General features: G+C 46.4%; 1 protein-coding gene across 1 annotated transcript in view; it reads right to left on the bottom strand.

The window, feature by feature from the left end:
* Nucleotides 1–5,609: 5,609 nt before the first annotated feature.
* The window catches only part of DHX33 (DEAH-box helicase 33), a 23,630-nt gene continuing 8,346 nt past the window's right edge, over nucleotides 5,610–20,893 (bottom strand). Inside the window, exons 5-12 of the mRNA XM_015408011.1 lie at nucleotides 18,389–18,574; nucleotides 15,374–15,485; nucleotides 14,257–14,416; nucleotides 12,745–12,833; nucleotides 12,261–12,388; nucleotides 9,861–10,064; nucleotides 7,476–7,562; nucleotides 5,610–6,114 (exon numbers count right to left, since the gene is read on the bottom strand). Of these exons, the coding sequence (XP_015263497.1) occupies nucleotides 5,806–6,114; nucleotides 7,476–7,562; nucleotides 9,861–10,064; nucleotides 12,261–12,388; nucleotides 12,745–12,833; nucleotides 14,257–14,416; nucleotides 15,374–15,485; nucleotides 18,389–18,574 (1,275 nt within the window). The 3' untranslated portion in view covers nucleotides 5,610–5,805. The remainder of the gene's footprint in view (nucleotides 6,115–7,475; nucleotides 7,563–9,860; nucleotides 10,065–12,260; nucleotides 12,389–12,744; nucleotides 12,834–14,256; nucleotides 14,417–15,373; nucleotides 15,486–18,388; nucleotides 18,575–20,893) is intronic.

The raw sequence follows: 20,893 nt of genomic DNA on the forward strand, positions 1-20,893 counted from the left end.
TCCCCGAGGCTCCATTCCCAGCTCACTCAATTTCCCTCTTCCTCCCTCCTGTTCTTTTCCTAACTCACTTTTGGGTCCCATTGTGAAATTTACAGCTTTAACTGATATTTAGCTGTCCCCGGTGTGTTCTGTCTCTTCTGGAACATCTTCTGTCCCGTGTGGTATTGTTTGGGGGTGGAGGTGGGTTATTTGGTTAATACACAATAATATTATCAAGCCCTCCAAATCTGTAAAAACCCTATTTTGGGTATAAATGTGACTTGGGTAATATTTTCTGCCCTGCTCTCACTGTGATCTTGGGCGAGTCAAAGACTTGCCTCTTAGGGTGGTTGTGAGGATTAAGCAAGAACCCCACATGCGACTCTGAGCTCCTTTGAAGGAAGAGGGGATAGAAAGGCAACAACGAAATGGGCTATCTTCATACAAGGAACTGCTTGGAGTAGTGGTTAAGAGCGGTGGACTCTAATCCGGAGAACCGGGTTTGATTCCCCACTCCTCCACGTGAAGCCAGCTGGGGTGACCTTGGGGGCCAGTCAGTTCTCTCAGAGCTGTTTTCTTAGAGCTCTCTCAGCCCCACCTCCCTCACAGGGTGTCTGTTGTGAGGGGAGGAAGGGAAGGTGATTGTAAGCCACTCTGAGACTCCTTGTAGTGAAGGGCGGGATGTTAAACCAACTCTTCTCCTTCTTTACCAGTATACAACCAGAGGCAGATCAGCAGTCTGTCTAACCCAGGACACTTTGCTTGGAAGTGGCTGTACCTCAAGAGAGTGCGTTGGGAGAGCTAGCTGGGCTTCCTTTAACCAGAGGTACAAGTATTGAACCTGTGCCTTCCTGCCTTCAAACCATGCTCTCTTGTGACTGCGCTCCAGCCTCTGTCTACTCCAGTGTTCCATTTCCAGCCAGGATGCAAGGGCCTACGTTCTGTGCACCTTGGTGTTTAGTCATGCCGGCCACATGACCACGAAAACGTCTTCGGACAGCGCTGGCTCTTTGGCTTTGAAACGGAGATGAGCACCGCAACCCTAGAGTCGGATTCGACTGGCTTTCGAGCAAGGGAACCTTTACCTTTAATGCTCTGCACATGGAAGTTCTATTTGGCTACTGCAGCTCAGATCCATTGGTACTCTACTTTCTCAATCTGTCTTGTTGGACTTAGGAATCAAACTGAACTGGGCAAGGTCTCTTGACCGGGAAGGGAGACCTCACAATTCACTCCCAAGTAGCTTCCTATGCGGCCCTGAGAGTATTTATTTTTTTACCCACTTCTCTGTCAAAATTAGCTCCCAAAGCATCTCAAAGGAATACAAATGTTCTGGGATTCGCGGCCGAACTTGATCCAGGGGTGATGGAGAGGGCTCTCTGGTGGCGGTCTCCCCTCTCTTTGGGCTGAGCAAAGGTAGATTTGGAGGGAGGGAACGGGCTCTCATCTTGATGAGGCTCCAAGCTGGATGCTGGAGGGCCTGGCTGCTGCTTCCAGTCAGAGTAGACGATGCTGACCTTGACAGACCAATGTGCACTAAATAAAATAAATCCACAAGGTGGGCTGTGTAAATCCCCCCCCCACAACTCTCTGTTGGGGTCTTTCTGCCCATTAGGCAAGAAATTGGACACTGACCGAGACAGCAGCTTTCCCGTGTGGTACTTTGGGCTGCTCAGCACAGGAGGAGCTCCGTTTCCATGAGAAGCTGTGTGAGAGTGAAATCCCACACAGGGTGAGTCTGGTTGCCTCAACACTATCCCGGCTCAGTCTGGCCTTCGCTCCTTGCACCTGTGTGCAAGTGAAGGCACAGGGCTTTGGAGATGGAGGGAAAGAAGGCAGGAAGGACATGTGAAGTACACCCAGTCCTAGCAGCTGTGAGCCAGTTTGGTGTAGTGGTTAAGTGCGCGGACTCTAATCTGGGAGAACCGGGTTTGATTACCCACTCCCCCACTCACACCTGCTGGATGACTTTGGGCAAGCTGTAGTTCTGGCACAGCTGTTCTTGAAAAAAGAGCAGTTTCTGTCAGAGCTCTCTAAGCCTCACCTACCTCACAGGGTGTCTGTTGTGGGGGAGGGAAGGGAAGGGAAAGGAGTTTCTGAGCCGCTCTGAGACTCCTTTGGGTAGTGCAGGGCGGGGTATAAATCCAATTTCTTCTTCTCTCTCAGTCCCACCTACCTCACAGGGTGTCTGTTGTGGGGGAGGGAAGGGAAGGGAAAGGAGTTTCTGAGCCGCTCTGAGACTCCTTTGGGTAGTGCAGGGCGGGGTATAAATCCAATTTCTTCTTCTCTCTCAGTCCCACCTACCTCACAGGGTGTCTGTTGTGGGGGAGGGAAGGGAAGGGAAAGGAGTTTCTGAGCCGCTCTGAGACTCCTTTGGGTAGTGCAGGGCGGGGTATAAATCCAGTCTCCTCTTCTTGTCTTCTTAAGGCCTAACACTGGAGTATATGCTGGGACAAATGAGAGCAAGTGTGTGTAGTGGTCACGGCAGTGGTACTTACTCCATGGCTTGTGGAGAGCCACATCTGCAATTACTGTCAATCAAAACAGCCACATTTACTTCCATCCCTGGCACAAGTACTGCACCTCAGGGAGGCCCACATCTCACCTGTTTGTTTACCTGTGTCAAGGTGGAAACCTCCTGCCAAGAGCAAGTCCCACCAGGCAAGGGCTCTGCCCACTTTCCTGAAACATAGGGTAGGTGCCACATTGGAGAACAGTGCTCGGAAGAGCCACATGTGGCTCCTGAGCCACTGAGTACTACTAGCCGCTGAGTGAGTATCATCAGGCTAGAGTGTTGGACTAGGATCTGGGAGACCCAGGTTTGAATCCTCCCTCTGCCATGGAAGCTCACTGGGTGACCTTGGATCCAGTCACACACTCTCAGCCTAACCTCACAGGGCAGTTGTGAGGGCCCAATGGAAGAGAGGAGAACAATGTAAGCTGCTTGGGTCCCCATTTTGGGGAAAAGGAAATAAATAAAGGAAATAAATAAGTGCAGAGAATGCTATGCTTCCAACTGTTCAATGACAGAATCTCCCGGTACCTCAAGGGAGAGGCTTCCAAAAAAGGGATTAACACACCTCCTTCCTGAAAAGAAAGGCTTTTTTTTTAAAAAAAGGTCTGTTTAATTCATGATAGTTCTAGATGAGTAGCCATGTTACTCTGTAGCAGCTAAAAATAAATATATAAGGAGCCCAGTGGCACCTTAAGGGCTAAAAACATTTCGTTCCAGCATAAGGGCTGGTTATAATAATACCCAGGGCTATTTTTGGGCAGGAACGCACAGGCTGGCTCCCAAGTTGGCCACGCCCAGCAGGAACTCATTAGCATAATAGGCCACACCCAACAGCAGAAACTCATTAGGATTGGCTACATTAAGGGTGTGTGGCCTAACATGCAAAGGAGTTCCTGCTACAAAAAAAGCCCTGGGTTTTGACAACAAACAAGGTAAACAGAATAAGAAGCAAAAGGTGGGTGTGGCTGGATGACCACACTTCTGGTAACATGGGGGTGCGGCCTAATATGCGAATGAGCTGTGCTGTCAGGGGTGTGGCCTAATAGGCTAATGGGTTTCTGCTGTTGGGTGTGGCCTATTATGCTAATGAGTTCCTGCTGGGCTTTTTCTACAAAAAGAGCCCTGAATACCCAACAAAAACTTATGCTGGGATGAATTCTATTAGTCACTAAGGTGTCCCCAGACTCCTTTTTTTAAAAATTCAAGTTACTATCGCATGACAATATAGTTTTTTTGACCAAGCCTGAGAAAAGGCCCTGTAGGCACACACGTCATATTTGGGTTCTTGCCTCTTTGTTAGTGTTTGGGGAAAAGATCAGCTCTCTTTCCCCTCTTCAAAGGCAAAAAAAAGTAAGATATTTAAACAGTGCAATCTTCTAGGTCAGTGGGCTTAGAACCTTGCTTAGGGTTGCAGCATAAAGCAGACGTCCAGAGCATCAGCACGGGATCCGTTACTCAAAGAACGCCACCAGCCACCTGGACGGCCCCTTCCACTGAGGCCTGGACTGCCTCTGGGTGCTGCCTGTCCTACACAAACGTCCGTTTTGGAAGACACTCTGCAAGGGGCTGAGGATGCTCGTTTACGAAGTCCGAACCTAAAAAGGTTAGTCAAGAGTAGAAAAGGGCCAACTCTAAAACTCTAATTATAAAACATACAAAAATATATATGTATTTATTCACCATAAATTAAAATAACAAACAAGGGCCCATTCAAACCTCATATACAAATACAAAAACATAAACATACAAGGGCTAATAAGATAGACCTAACGCGTCTCGGCCTTTACAGGCCTTCCTCAGAGGTCTAATACAGACAGAACATATTGGCTGATATGCAAAAATACATACAATCCTACATATACAAAATATGGAATACAGACCAGAAACCAATTGTTCCAAAGTTTAACCACTGGGCAAGGAAAAGAAATACAAAAATAGGTCTATCTTATTAGCCCTTGAATGTTTATGTTTTTGTATTTGTATATGAGGTTTGAATGGGCCCTTGTTTGTTATTTTAATTTATGGTGAATAAATACATACCGTATATACTCGAGTATAAGCCGACCCGAGTATAAGCCGAGACTCCTAATTTTACCACAAAAAACTGGGAAAAAGTATTGACTCGAGTATAAGCCTAGGGTGGGAAATGCGAAATCGGATCGGATGAGAAATCGGATCGGATGGAAACACTCCCTGGCCGTCGGCCTGACATGGTGGCCCCCTTCCCTCACCAACCCGGCAAGCTGGCAAGTCCTGTCTCCCCTGCAGACAGCCAAGCCCCCACAGATAGAGAGAGAAAGCGCCGTCCGTCGCCCCCTCCTAGGGCCATTCATCTGTGCCGGGCGGCAGCAGCACCTCCATCAGGGGACGCGTCTTTTCCTGGGTGCTGCTGCTGGGGCTTTGGCAGCGGCCGCCTTTTCCCACGCGGCGGCAGAGGAGAAGAGGGTGGGAGGAGGGATGTGCGCGTGCGCCGAAGCTCTCCGGGGCCAAGGAATTCTAACCGCCCCGCCCGGAACAGCCAGTCCCGATTCAAGAGGCGGGGAGAAGAAGGGCGGGCGGGGGCTTGGCGCAGAGGGAGCTCCTGCGAGTGGCATTGGAGCCCTCCCCTCCCCGCTCGCATCCTCTTTCCGCTCCGAAGAAGGGCAGGGGCTGGAAGAAGTTGAGCGCTAGGAGAGCAGAGCAGCTGCTTTCTGTCTGCAGAGCGGCGGCACCGCGCAAGAACACAGGGGCACCGTGACGAGGAGGAGGAGAAGGAAGAGCAGCCCACCCCCATGGCGCCCTCTACTTCCTCGCCGCCTTCCTCTCCCCTCCCTCCCCTGCTTCCCTCCCTCGCTGGAGAGAGAGAGAGCGCGCGAGAGGGGCGGGCGGGAAGAGACCCTCCCCACCACCTTTCTTTTCTTTCTGCCGCGGCGGCATTTTCTGGGGTCATTTTTTTTCTCACTCGAGTATAAGCCGAGGGGGTGCTTTTTCAGCACAAAAAATGTGCTGAAAAAGTCGGCTTATACTCGAGTATATACGGTATATATTTTTGTATGTTTTATAATTAGAGTTTTAGAGTTGGCCCTTTTCTACTCTTGACTAACCTTTTTAGGTTCTGAATTCTAGGTTTAGGCTCAGTTTTTTTCCCTTTTTTCTTCTTTGTCCTTATCACTTACGAAGTCCAAAACTGCCATGGGTCCCTGGAAATGCACCAGGTCCGGTTGCCGATCAACCCGCTCTGGTTAGTGGGAACCTCACCAGCACAGCAGAGTCCCTGCCCATTGGGTTAACCAGAATCTGGACCCCGGTTCTCCCACTTCACATCCTCGACATCAGTTCTTGGCTGCTTTGAGCTTCCGGCGGAAGTACTCGGGTGCGGCGTCATACAGCCAGTCGGCGTCCACCACGCAGAGGTCCCGCATGTAGCACTTGTTGGTGTGCAGCAGTTCGTTGTACGTGACGCAGGCTGGCTTGCAGTGGAAAAGGACGGAGGAAGGGTGGATGGCCACTGGCTGGTGGGTGTCAGTTGTGGCGTAGGTCCCGTCCAGCTGCAGCTCGGCCGTGTACATGAAGAGGCTGTGTGCCAGGCAGCGGCGGATGTTGCCCGTGTCGGATCGGGAAGACTCCAGTGGTATCGAAAGCTGTATTTGGGGGGGGGGGAGGGCATGATAATGGAGGATTATGGGAATGCTGTTCTCCAGCTGCATGATCAGACTCCCCCCCCCCCCACGTAACACTGGGGCTCTATTGCTTTCTTTAATTACACGGATATATAGTTCCACCACTGTACAAAAAAATAAATAAATACAACTCCATAATTGACCAGCATAGGGTTGCCAGACCCCAGCCAGGGTGTGTGTGTGTGTGTGGGAAATCCCACCCCCAATTGGCCCAAAAGGCCACCTGGAAGTGACGTCATCATGTCGCCAACATCACACAGCAAATGCTCTAGTTTTGGGGCAAAACTCTATGGTAAAATCGGCTACAAACCATAGAGTTTTGCCCAAAAACTAGCGCGTCCCCCCAATGTTGGCAACGTGATGACGTTGTGTCTGGGTGTTGTCATTGTGCCACGCATGCGAAGCAGAAGATCCAGGAACGGATGAAGGATCCCCCTGCCGGCTGCCAGGCAGGACCTGGCAACCCTCAACCAGCACAACTTTATTGGGTGCAAATCTGTGTATATTAGGGAGTCTTTTACAAGATACTGTACTGCATGGCATGTACATTTGAAGGAGCATCTTCTTACATGTGCCCCCGCCCCCACCCTTTCTCATTAGGAATCTTTTCCAAAATCCTTTTAGATAGGTATGTTGATTGTTTAATATTGTAGGCTTGTGGTTTTAATTGGTTTTATAATTTGTATTGAATTATCCTGTTGTAAACTGCCCTGAGCCCCACGTAAGCAGGGAAGGGCGGTCAAGAAATCCAATGAAATAAATGAATAAATAAATAAATAATTCTGAGGTTGGGCTGTTGTGCATGCCAGAAACAGGGCCTTTTCCATGGTGGCCCTTCCTTTGTGAAACTCCTCCCAGATCCATTCTATTGGCGGCAAGAGGGCAGGAAAAAAGTATCAAACCATTTATTTTATTTTTGTCAAGCTGTTGGGCTATATGCTATTGAGTTGAACAAGTCACCTCCTGCTTCTAAGTAGTTTTAACTGATAGTTTTACTGCAGTTTTAAATGTTTAGTTGATTCTGTTACATTATTAAAAAAAAACATGGGACAATCTATTGGGGGCACCTGCTGGTCAAAAAGTGGGGTAAGAACCATGAAAAGAAAACCAACAAGGAAACAAACTTGGCAGTATATAAATAACAACTCAGTGGATTTGGGAGCTGCGAGGTTTATAAATAACTTCAGTGTATTTTGGAGTGCCTCAATGAATGACAACTTCAGTGTATTTTGGAGTGCCTCAATGAATAACAACTTCAGTGTATTTTGGAGTGCCTCAATGAATAACAACTTCAGTGTATTTTGGAGTGCCTCTGTAATTACCTTCAAGCAAATATCTCGCAGCTGAGCTCTGATGTCGGAGACCAGCATCATGTTCCTGCTGTTTACAAAGTTCTCTTTGCACCATTCCTGGGGAGGAGACAGAAAGAAAACAGGGCGTCTTGCGGGGATCAGGAGTTCAAGGATTATGGCATTAACATTATCTGTTTATCCATCAAGTACATTTTTTCCTGCCTTTCCTCCAAAGAGCTGACATACGTGGTTCTCCCTTCCCCCTTTTAGCCTCACAAGAACCCTGCGAACTTGGTTAATTTTCTTCCCTTGCCATCAGCTGGATTTTTACTGGCATACTGATTCTACTTGGACTTTTGGCATTTTATTATTTCCTGCCAGTTAATTATAGTTACGCAAAGAAAGATCTATTGCCCATCACTTTCACTTTGTTTAGTTCCTGAATTCTAGTAGTAAAGGGAAGGAGAAAAACTGTCTCCATTTTCTCCAAACTGTGCATCATTTTGCAAACCCCTATGATGTCCACCTCTGCATGCCCCACTGCTGGACCTCCTGATGGCACCTGGTATTTTTGTAGGGTTGCCAAGTGGGGGCAGGGGGTGGGTAAACCCCCGCTTTAAAGGCACAATTTTTGCCACCGCGGAATCGGGCCCCGAGGGGAACTCCGCCCCCTGAAGCGCAGCGTGGCTGCGTAACCGGAGGTGACGCAACCACGTCGATCACGATGGGGCATGGCCCCGATCGTCGGAGGGAAAACTCTATGGTTTTCCCTCCGACGATTGGGGCCACGCCCTCAACGTGATCGACGTTGCGTGTCACTTCTGGTGACGTGCTGATGGCGTGCGCGCACTTTGCACACGCACACGACAAGGGATGGCTCTCGGAGCGCAGCGAGGCTCCCCCGCTGGTGAGTAAAATTCACTTGGCAACCCTATATTTTTGGCCACTGTGTGACAGAGTGTTGGACTAGATGGCCCATTGGCCTGATCCAACATTGGCTTCTCTTATGTTCTTATGCATTTTCTGTCTAAACTAAAAAGCAGTAGAATCTTTGACTTTTTCTTTTAGGGAAGGTTCTCCAAGCCCATGGCCATTTTTGGTTGCCCTTTTCTTGGGTCTGCACCACAGAATTATTTGAAGACATTATGATGAATTATTTGAAGACCTGGCCCCACTGCTGGACCTCCTGATGGCACCTGGTATTTTTGGCCACTGTGTGACAGAGTGTTGGACTGGATGGGCCACTGGCCTGATCCAACATTGGCTTCTCTTATGTTCTTATGATGCTGGCATGTTTATTTTGGTCCCTTCCTTCATAAATCCTAGCACAGAATTTACCTTTTTGGCTGCTGCTGCACAGGGAGTTGACATCTGCACTACAGACATGGAGGCCCAGGGGGAAAAACCACAGAAAAATTTGGGGGAAAGGGTTTTTTGTTTATTACTTCCCCCAATTCTTCCAAGTAGAAAAATTGGAAAATCTGGGGAACAATGGGGGGAAAACCCCTCCTGTAAAATTCTTCTTAAGGCCAGTTTTTCACACTCAAAACGCACAGCATAAAAATGTTTGAGGGCTTTTGGGAAATTTCAAGGACCACTGAAAAAACTTCCTCTGAGGGGTTTCTCTTCTTGAGTGAAAAAAACCATGTCTTTTGTTACCGAGCATTTCACTCTTCCCAAAGGTACAACCTCAAAAAGGCTTGCTCGGTTTTTCCAATGGAAAAATTAGGAAATTTGGGAGAGCCCTATAAAAAACCTCTCTTATATTATAGACGTATAGAACATTTTCAAAATTATTTTTGTTTACATGTAAATAATTTGGCAACAATTAATATGCTACAATGTAATGATAATACATTATTAAAGAGTTCAGTGCTTTTAGTGTTACAAAGTTTAGTTAAATATTCAGACACACTAGCAATCTTACCTATTGTGATTCTATAAGAAAACGTCTGTGCAAATAACGCACTTTCTTTTGTTTACTACCAAAATTTGTTTACTACCAAAATTTGTTTTCCACCTTCAATGTTTAGTTGTTGCTGCCACTCAGATGGCATAAATGATAGATACATGCGCTAAGGTGCCATAGGGGTCAGCAGGTTGCAACTGTTTCTCAAGTCTTTGGTGTTCTTGCAATTTTTCTCATACAAAATGAACATATATATACTTTTAAATTCCGTAAATATGCCAAACAGTACAATTTAATATGCTAAGTAACGATGTATTGTGTGCTGTTCAATCAGTAAAAGAAATTTAGTTTTGATAGAAAAGTATTGTATATATTTCCATTTTCTCCAAATTTCTTATTAAAAAAAAACATTAATTCTTTCCCCCATGACTTCAAAATTTTCAGAAACCTTAAATTAGTGATGAGCTATCTACACGGGCTCCTAGCAACACACTGTGAGCACCTACCCGATTGCCGCTGATATTTTTGAAAGCTCGGTAGATGTTGAACAATGTGATGTGGTCCCCTTCACTGGAGATGAACTTTTTCCGGACCGCCTGGACTTCGTCCCTCCGGGACAGGGGGTTATGGAGGACACTATCCACGGACAGCAGCGAGACAATGGTCAGGATCTCCTCTGAGCAGTGGAATCTGGGGGACATCAGGATGGTCTGGAGAGGACAGGCAGAGACGGAAAAGGGGCCACTTTGATTACCGTATTCAGCCAGCCAGCCAGCCAAGGGAGATGAACAGGACTCAAAAATCAATCACAGGAAGGGTCATGCCACCAAAGTGGTAAACCTCCATCTGTTATACCCAGCAAGTGAAGCAACGCATGTGATAGCACCATCCTCAATACACAATAAAACTAAACAACCTGCATCTAGAAACCCAGCATATCAGGTTCTAGACTGGCCTTTCCCCTGACAAGCTAGCTTTCTAGAACCCTCCTCTTTCTGGATTAGAAAACTAGCATGTCAGGGAAAGTGAGAGATGACCAAGCCAGAACCTTTCTTCCTGACAGGCTAGTTCTCTGTGTCTAGGGAAACTGTATGGAGGAATATTCAGAGTGAACTGATTTGCCACAGTCATACTAGACAGCACTAACTATTGTATCAATATCCTGCTTTTTTTTTCAGAGAGTTCAGGGCTGCATACATGTTTTGTACCCTGTCTCTATTTTACCCTCACAACAACTCTGGGAAGTAAGTAAGGGCAGAGAGAGAAAGTGACTGGCCCAAGGAGTGGGGTATTTGAACCAAACTCTCACCAAGCCTTGGCTCCACGCTAGCACCCAGGCGGTGCATTCCTGGTTCCTAGCTTTGCCGCTGATTCACCAGGTCCCCTTGGGCCAGCTAGCTACAGTGGATGTTTCCTCTCTCATTCCATGCAAGGAAAAAAAAACTTGCCAGATTATTTGTTTGGAACTGGACTAGGGTTGTTGGGTCCCCCACTGGCCATCAGTGGGGGACAGAGGAGAGGGTTGCCAGATCCAGGTGGGGGGAAACCCCTGGAGATTTGTGGATGGAGCCTGGGGAGAACAGGGACCTCAGTGGGGCACAATGCCATGGAGTCCACCCTCCAAAGCAGCCATTTTCTCCTGGGGAACTGGTCTCTGTAGTCTGGAGTTGAGCTGTAATTCCAGGGGATACCCAGGTCCCACCTGGAAGCCGGCATCCCCTTTCAAGGGGCTAGTGTGCATTTTGATGGCGGCCTATCACAACAATGCACAGGCCTGAGAATATTTTTTATTAACAAGGATTCTCCCTGCTGGGAGAAAACTACACCTCCTCTACCACTAGTGCCAAGAGGGGAGAAAAAGCACCCCAGTTTTTCATTAAAGCTTGCAATTAACAGCACTGCGAAGAACCTGGACAGGGGTGAGAATTTTCCACAAGGCACTGAACATTCCCCTGCATTCTCTTCAATGAGCCTCCCTCTCGGGGCCCTCTGCACCTGGCCTGGCAGATCTCCTTGCAGCTAACAGCCACACCAGGGACTGAACTTGTTTTCCGTCCCCCCCCCCCCGCCTTCCCCTTGCAGAGCTATTCTCAGAACTGCAGAACAAGGTTTCCTTTAGGGGATTAGGTTGAAAAGGACTGTTACAAATCCATGTATGTGACTGTGAATGGCAGAAGAAGGGAGTGAGGCCGTGCCCAGCCTTTTGGTTGCCCGACTGACCTGGCCAAGTACGGTGCCCCCTCCTCTTACTGAGATGGGGTAAGCCCAGGGCTATTTTGGGGCAGGAACGCAGAGGAACGGAGTTCCAGCTGGCTCCCAAGTTGGCCACGCCCAGCAGGAACTCATTAGCATAATAGGCTACACCCAACAGCAGAAACTCATTAGGATTGGCTACATTAGGGGTGTGTGGCCTAACATGCAAAGGAGTTCCTGCTCCAAAAAAAGCCCTGGGTTTTGACAACAAACAAGGTAAACAGAATAAGAAGCAAAAGGTGGGTGTGGCTGGATGACCACACTTCTGGTAACATAGCCTAATGTGCTAATGAGCGGTGCTGTCAGGGGTGTGGCCCAATATGCTAATGAGTTCCTGCTGTTGGGTGTGGCCTTTTATGCTAATGAGTTCCTGCTGGACTTTTTCTACAAAAAGAGCCCTGGCTAAGCCTCAACACCCCAGTGCCCCAAGCCCCACTGCTTCCTTTCTATGTGTTAGCAAATGAAAGCAGAACCAAACAAAGGCCCTTTTTTCACCAGGAAACAAAAAGTGAACATTTAACCCTTTGCAGCTTTACTGTCTTCCACGTTCCTTGGACACTGAGGAACAAGAAAGCAAAAGCAATAAGGGAAGATCTAATATTTTTTTTCCTTAAGGGGAAAAATGCAAAAAAGTCATCCTCTTAATATTTTACTTTGGAGAACTTGGGTTCCAGAGGAAACGCCGCCATCTTTCTTCCCAGTGTGGTCAGGATGAGCTGGTCATCTTTTCTTTCCGCCGCCCCCAATAGGACCAGCTGCTCGATAGCTGCCTGAATGGCTTCTGTTGAAGCAAAAAGATGCAGCAGTAAGGATCCAGCTAATATTACTTCCAAGAAGGGGCAGATTACAGGGGTCCAAGATGTCCAGATCACAGCTAAGACGACAGCTAAGATCAGGCACCAGAGAGTGTTGGTGCTTTTTAAATGAGTATTGTTACAGGCCTCCTTGTACGCATTTAACACTGGAAGTGCAGAATTAGCTAAAGTATTTAACTAAAACAAACAAAAACGCTCATGGTACATTGTGTAAGCTTTAACTTGCTTGGGAGTTTTCCCAAGTGATGCCCCTTCTCTGGGCTGGGATTTCTAGCGGCAATGAGTCCTGCCTCCTGCCCCCATGTGGCTGCAGTTTGCTTACCTGGTGACGGTTTGGACATGAAGTCAAAGGTGAGAACGTTCGGAATCCTCAGGGCCAGAAGGTGGAGCATCACGCTGGCCAAGTTACACCTGCAGAGGGAGAGAAATCTTGCTTATTTGCTTAAGGAACCAAATCTTGTTTTGGCGCATGAACATGGCTGGCTGGTGGTACCCCTGTAGCAGGAACAGACACTGTCCATGCCATGACCGGACTTTGTGGACCAGAGTCCCAGAATCCACCCAAGGTCACCGAGAGGGTATAATGGTTGAGTTGGGTAGAATAACTCAGGCCTCCCATGGTCTTAAGTTTGATGCTCTAACTGGACCCACACCGCAGTGGCTCTCAATTACTACATATAGTGGGGAAACCACTTGCAGTCCCTGTCAAGACCAAGTGCAGTTGTGCCAAAGGGCAACAAGATTTATTATTTATCCAACGGGGCCCACATCTCCCATCCAGGTACAGGCCAGATTCCTGGCTGCCTGACTTCTACGAACGTATTATAGCTTTGTGTGGCTTTTAACCATAACCTGATTATACAGTACTCCTTACAACAGCCCTGTAAAGAAGGCCAGTATCCTCCGCATAACACAGATGTGTCAGAACCCACAGCCAACAACGTAGTACACACTTTCAGGAAAGGTAATACTTTATTGAAGAGCTATAGATGCATTAACATAGGCACTGTTAAGAATGACGGCTGCCCATGGGGCATAATAGGATATAGGGTATTCGTATACACCCCCCCACTGCCCTGGCCAATTAGCCACCCTCCCGCACGCGGGAGAAAGAGCTTTGGCCGTTTAGCGCTGAAGCTGGGAACAAAACACTCTCCCACGGTTCCCAAGAAAACCAGATAGCAACATCTCTGCCTGCAATACTTAGAGATAAGCATTGTAGCAGCAAAGAAGCACAGAAGGAATGCAAAGGCAATTAGAAGACAACCAACCTCCCCACCCCCATGGCAGCATAGCTGACAAGATGGCAGAGCTGAGGCTAAAAGGACAGGAACTAGGTGAGTAGCAAGTCCAAGTCTAGAGTGATACCTGGGGATGTCCCAGCTCACTCCCGCAGCTAGGCACAGAGCATGCAGTATCTATCAAAATACATAAAGTCCCCTATTTTCCCTGCACTGTCAACCTACAGGCTTTCTGTCCTATCACTCCTTGGGGCCCAGATATTTTTTCTTCCATGTGCTGTAAAGCATTATATCCCTCCTCCCAACTAAAGAATGTTTCTGAGATGCTAAGTGATCCTGAAAATATCTTGCTTCAGAATTCAAGTACCTCCTGGAAGGATGAGCTCAAGGTATACTTGACAGGGAATCCCTGAAGAAACTGCCCAGTGACACACACACCCACCCCCGGTGGATCCTTTATGGGTCAAAGCCCACTTCAAGTCCTTGATTTAAAAAACACACTGATGTGGCGCCCAGGGCCAGACAGGGAACAAAACTAGTTTTATCACAGTGCGGGGACAAAGGCAGGAACCAAAAAGGAATTCAAGCCTCACCTCTGTATTTCGGGCACGGTCATTTTGTCAAACTTCTCAAACTCATCTTCCGTGTACAGGCGGTAGCAAAGTCCACTGTCCTCTCTCCCAGCTCGGCCTGCCCGCTGCCAAGCCTGCGCCTTTGACACCCTCTGGACTGCCAGCACTTCGAGCCCGCTTTCTATGAAAGAGCAGAGATCACCCACCATCGCCATAACATTTAAAAAGTCTTCTGTTTGGGAAGATACTTCCTAATGGAGAACAGATCAATATCTACTGCAGAGGTGGTACATTCTCTCTGGATCTAACTAGACTCTGCCAATCTGGGGACACTCCATGGACTGATCATTAAATTGGTACCAGATTCACCTATATTCTTGGCCAAGTTTATGTGGGTAGGAAAACAAGATCTATGTAATATGTCTGTTATTTCAACTGGTACATATCAACAATTTCATTAATTTTCACTATAATTTTCATTATACAAGCACTTCGCCCTAGGAACGTTCTTTCAGAGAATCTCTTGCAACCATGTTATGATACATCGGTGAAAATTAATGAAACTGTTGATACGTACCAGTTGAAATAACAGACTAAAAGTTGCTGCTTTCATCCATATTCGGAAGAACAGTATCGAAACGGTAGAACATTCTGGAGATCATCGTCATTTCACCATTTTCAGCTATCTTTGTGCATTTATATATGCAGATTTTTGGTACACTTTTTTGTATAAGAAAATTGTGATTGTTATTTAAATATTTTCTAGCGCAGTTATTTCACAGTTTCTTCTTTTTTCGGTCTAAAGGATCCCAGATACCAGTCATTGGCAAAGTGACAACCAGTCAAGATAGACCATATTGGGCTGGACTTGTCAGTGGTCAAACTCAACATAAGGGAGTGTTGTACGATTTGCTGGCACCACTGCTATCCCCTCCCAAAAAAAAATTTGCAAAATACATCAGTAGCCCTCTACAGCATTTGTGCTTTTCTAGCAGACAAGTGCCACCCTGTGGATCAGATCTGCTGATCTCTCTCTCCTCTTCCTCTTTGACTTTAAACTATGCCCCACATCTGCTGCTCAGGGCAGCTGCCCCCCCCCCCCCACTTTCTCACTGGGCTCTGTCCTACATGTACATACCAGGAGTGTACTTCTTTGCTTTAACCATGCCTGTGTCCACAACGTATTTTATTCCTGCGATGGTGATGGAGGTCTCAGCAATGTTCGTTGAGAGAATCACTTTGCGATAACCCTGAGAGTATAGAAGGGGGGGGGGGGATTAAGAAGCTTCATCTAAAAGATACGGTTGCAGACACCTCTAAGGTTTATGAGAGGTTTGTTGCGATCTGGTCAAGGGTTCTTCATTACATGTCAGAAAGGGACATACTTCTTTCAAGAGTTTCTTATGTGCCTTGGATACACTTGTAGTTTTATACCCCCCCACCCACATAGGATACAATATGGGTTTTAGCTTGATCACCAGTCTATTTCTCACAGAGATTAGTCTTATCACTCACCAGAAAGCAGGCTAGATAGTGGCAAAATAGTTTATTCTTGGAAACTTATTATGGGTTCTGTTTTGTTGATATTATTATGTTTTGTTGATATTATTATGGGTTCTGTTTTGTTTAGCTTGATCACCAGTCTATTTCTCACAGAGATTAGTCTTATCACTCAACAGAAAGCAGGCTAGATAGTGGCAAAATAGTTTATTCTTGGAAACTTATTATGGGTTCTGTTTTGTTGATAATTTTAGGTTTGGATGATCAAACTCTGTACCGGCAGTCATCTGTTGTATGTTAGCACTGCTATTACCTTATTGTGTTATTCTTAATAAAATTAAACATAAAGATGAATAAATAAATAAATAAAATGCTTAGTTGCCGAGTAGGGCTTCTCTTTCGAGTGCACTCAAAGCCAAAAGGTAGAACTGGCAGAATCCAGCACAAAGCTCTGGAACTCTCTCCCAGGGATATTTGCCTGTCTCTTTCTGTTGCTGTCTTCCACCAGTCGGTGAAAACTTTTTTTTTTAATTTGGTGTTCTCTCAATGATCCCTCTTTCTTCTTAACCAATGTTTGAGGTTCTCGTGCATATCTTTGCCCTGACCTGGGTGGCCCAGGATAGCCTGATCTTGTCAGATCCTGGAAGCTAAGCAGGACTGGCCCTGGTTGGTATGGGGATGGGAGACCTCCAAGGAAGTCCCAGGATCATGACACAGAGGCAGGCAATGGGAAACCACCTCTGAGTGTTTCTTGCCTTGCAAACCCCACAGGGTTGCCAGAAGGTCAGCTGTAACTTGACACACACAAAAAGTATTTTGACGGTTTCTTTTTTAACTCTTTTAAAAGCTGTTTTAACGAGGTATGCGCGTTATTTTAACGGCTTTAGGATGTATTTTATCATGTGTATTTGAAACTGTGTGTTGCTGGCTCTTGTAAGGGCAGAAAGGCAGGGTATAAATTTTGTAAATAAATGATAAACTAGAATGGCAAGCAATGAAATAGGCAAGTGAGTTTGATATGCATATCAAAAGGCACACGTTCCTTTGTGGGGTTTTTTTTAAAAAACAAGAGTTTTAATGCAAGGGGGGAAATGCACCTTACACAAATCAAATCTGCATACCTTGGTTAGTTTTTGATAAATCATTCTTAACATTCGGGGGGGGGGTTTTCAGAGCTGTGCAGAAGCACTGAAGCCCCCTCCCTCTGTTTGCCCGAAAACCTGTTCAATGACCTGCCCATCTTCTGCAACTTCATGCACTTTCAAGCCCAACTTTGATTTCTTGAGAGCTAGAAACTTGCTTAAAAAAAAAGATCTTCTTAGAAAAGGGAATTCTGTCTTCTCATGCCAAGTTTAGTCTTTTAATGAAAATTCCTATTTGCTCCTTCAGCTCCCGTTTGGAAGAAAAGCCCCAATAAATAAATTAAACCTTGGCACTTCTACCTTCCAAAATCTGTGGTAAGCCTTGGCTCAAAGCATTTAGTAGATATACGCGGACCTGGCCCCTTTATCCCCCCCCCCCATTTTGAATATCTCTCTCTCTCTCTCTCTCCTGGGATGCTAAGCATTTTACACTGAGTTCCCTAGCTGTGCATTAGCTTTACTTGGGGATGCCTGGACTATTCTTTGCTATTTCAGTGAAGCTCACGATAGTAACACAGTCTGAAAACCTCTCCAGCCAGGATCCAAAGCACAAGGAAAAGGCAAGCCCAAGATTTTGGGTGTGCCCAGCATGCAAAGCCTTGCTGCAAACTGCTTTTTAAACTCTCTGCCCATTTTGGAAGTTTTCATGTGACACTTGGAGACCTACTTTTTGAAAAACACAAGTTCAGAGTCCTGCTCGGGATCTGCTGGAGCCACACAGTTCTCCTGGCCTTTGAGAATATTGTGTTTGTATTCTGGGGTACAGTACAGTAAGCTAGCCAGTCGGGCCAGGGGCATCCAAAATGCATCCCATGGGCCAGCACAGCATCACAGATCTTTTGCACCTGGCAGGCGAAAATATTACTTCAAAGAAATCCAAATCAGGGGTTTCTGAGCGCCCAGATCAGCTCCATCTTTCTAATGGTGCACCTGGATGTAAACACAGGCTTGCTTGAGGTAACATGGAGACTGTTGCTGTGCTTGCCCAAGACATCCTAGGGCTTGTAAGGAAGAACATAAGAACATAAGAGAAGCCAATGTTGGATCAGGCCAATGGCCCATCCAGTCCAACACTCTGTGTCACACAGTGGCCAGAAATACCAGGTGCCATCAGGAGGTCTACCAGGGGGGCCAGGACACTAGAAGCCCTCCCACTGTTGCCCCCCCCCCCAGCACCAAGAATACTCACTTGCCCCAGACCAAGAGTTCCTATCTATACCTTGTAGCTATAGCCACTGATAGAACTCTGCTCCATATGTTTATCTAGGATTCAGTCTCCTCTTTATAAACAGAATCTATTTACAAAAGGGGACACTTTATCCTCCTTGATAGGATCTAGGGAGGATGGGGCATGCAAGACATAAAGAGGAAGACTAGAGGACTGGACCCTCTTCTCACCCACCAAGTGGACTCTCTGCCTCATTGTGGCTCTTGGACCAAAGAGTTTGGACGCCTCTGTTCAGTAAGTCAAAGAGAAAACGTTGCGGTGGAGAAGCAATTGGGCGTCCTACCTTGGGTGCAGCCTGGAAGACTCGGAGCTGTTGGGAATAGGGCAGGGAAGCATACAGGGGCATGACCACCATCGGTGGGCAACTGTCAGGAAGATGCTTTGCGATGTCATGGCAAGTTTTGGCCATGGCTTCGATCTCCTCCTGACCCGTCAGAAAGACCAAGATGTCCTGAGAAGATGGTGCTTCCTTGGAAGAAGAGATAAAAGTATAGATATTAATCTGGAACATTAACGATTCACCGTCCGATTACAGAAATCTTAAATGGTTGCGAATAACGACTTCATTGATCAGCAGTGTCATTCCATGCAATTGCGCCAGCCTTGAAGCCCATTGATTTCAATGGGCTTCCACTGGAGTAACTCTGCGCTGGATTGCTGTATAAATCTCCATAAATTTACATGAAGAAAAAATAATAGTTTTTTTTTTTGGGGGGGGGGGGAATACCACACTTTGTTTTGAGACTGTGCGTGTGTGCATGATAGCAAGCACCACTTTGGGAAGAGGCTTTCTTCCTTTCCTCACACACAGGAGGGAACACCTCTTCAAAGATGACTTGCCCCAGCTGCGTTTTTTGTAAATACATAAACACATTAAACAAATCTTCTGCCTGAAGATTTAACTCTTATTAATCCATCAAAACTTTAAAAAAATACATTATTCTAAAACTGCAGTTATTACTGTACTCATTACTACTAGCAACGCCTGCAGGTTTTATTATTGTCGTAAGATTATTGCAGGTGTTATTCTTGCAGTTTCTCTCATTATTGTACATGTTCTTAAACCTCTTGTTATTATACAGTTTTCATTGTGCTTATAAAATAAAAATAAATAAATAAACTTTTAAAAAATATATATCTAGCCGACCAAATGCAGCAGTCCTGTGTATATTGGAAACTGCAGCTGGTACAAAGTGTTGCTGCCTGCCTTTGGACAGGTATTTAGTAGATTCAGCCAGCTTTGAGACAACTGTGTGTGTAAACTGCTGTTAAGTCATAGCCAACTAATGGGAGCCTCATAGGGTTTTCAAGGGAAGAGAGGAACAGAGATGGTTTGCCATTGCCTAACCCTGCATAGGAGCTGTGGTGGCTCAGAGGTTAAGATGCTGAGCTGCAGACTGGAAGGTCTGTAGTTCGGCAGTTGGAGACCCGAGTGCCGTGTGACGGAGTGAGCTCCCATCTCTGGCCCCAGCTCCTGCCATCCTAGCAGTTCGAAAGCAAGAAACTACAATGCGAGGAGGACCCAGTAGAGAGTTTTGGGAGCGGATATAAAAGCGAAGAAATTAATACCATTCTCAAAGCTGGGGACCTCCAGGAATGGCAAGCAAGGAAGAGGATTTACAGTGCATGAACTGAGATTGTTAACAGCAACCCGAAGGAGGATCAAACAAGCCGGAAGGATAAGACAACAGAGGAAGCTCCTCCACATCAGCGACACTAAAAGTACCCAACACGCAAAGAAGCGGTTCTGAATGTGCCCAGAAGAGGCTTTTTTATTAACAGAAACTCAAAGGAACATTACTAACATACTAACAGAGAACTTCATGTGACCGGATTAAAAAAAAGAAGTTTGACAACACGCACAAGAAGCCTAAGAAAATTAATTGGACATTACTAACAGTTTAATTTACCAGTTTATATATCACTCAGCTTTCTCTTTCTCCCACTGTCTACCCTTCCCATTTCTTCTTCTAAGCGAAATACCTCCCCTTTTTAGGGGAGTCAATAAAACCTTTAATAAAAAAAAAAGAAAGCAAGAAACTACAAGTAGATAAATAGGTACCGCTTTGGTGGGAAGGTAACAGCGTTCCGTGCGCCTCGGCATTTAGTCATGTTGGCCACATGACCACGGAAATATCTTCAGACAGCGCTGGCTCTTTGGCTTGGAAACGGAGATGAGCACCACCCCCTAGAGTCGGATTCGACTAGCTTTCGAGCAAGGGAAACCTTTACCTTTATCTTTAACCCTGCATAATGACCCTGGACTTCCTCGGTCTCCCATCCGAGGTACTAACCCAGGCCAACCCTGCTTAGCTTCCAAGATGTTACAAGATCAGGCTAGTCTGGGCCATCCAGGTCAGGGTTGAGACAACCACAGGGGCTGCCAATTAGCTTCTAGGCCCAGTTCAAGGAGCTGGTGCTTACTGTGAAAGCTCTTCACAAACTGAGCCGTGCATACTTTGGAGATTGTCTCTTTCTCCATAACAGGACTCTCATTTGCTATGGTGTCCCAAATGGGTTGTGCCTTTGCTATGCAAAGCGAGGACAGGGACCATAAGGAACACGGCCTTAACTACTATTGCTTGGAGGCCTTCAAGTTCCTGATTCGGAGAGGACCAGAATTGTTCTTTCTGTTTGGTGCAAAATGCATTTCAGGAAAATGTCTGGCTGCTGACCGTTTTTGTGCTGCTGTTAGCGACCTGTATTTGAGAACGGTGCGACTAATTCTGAGTGCTTTAGGTTCACGCGGTCCTTGGCAAGCATGCAAATGCATAGTCTGCCGCATCAC

The sequence above is a fragment of the Gekko japonicus genome, unplaced genomic scaffold (genome assembly GCF_001447785.1).
Source record: "Gekko japonicus isolate JY-2015 unplaced genomic scaffold, Gekko_japonicus_V1.1 scaffold1, whole genome shotgun sequence".
NCBI lineage: Eukaryota > Metazoa > Chordata > Lepidosauria > Squamata > Gekkonidae > Gekko > Gekko japonicus.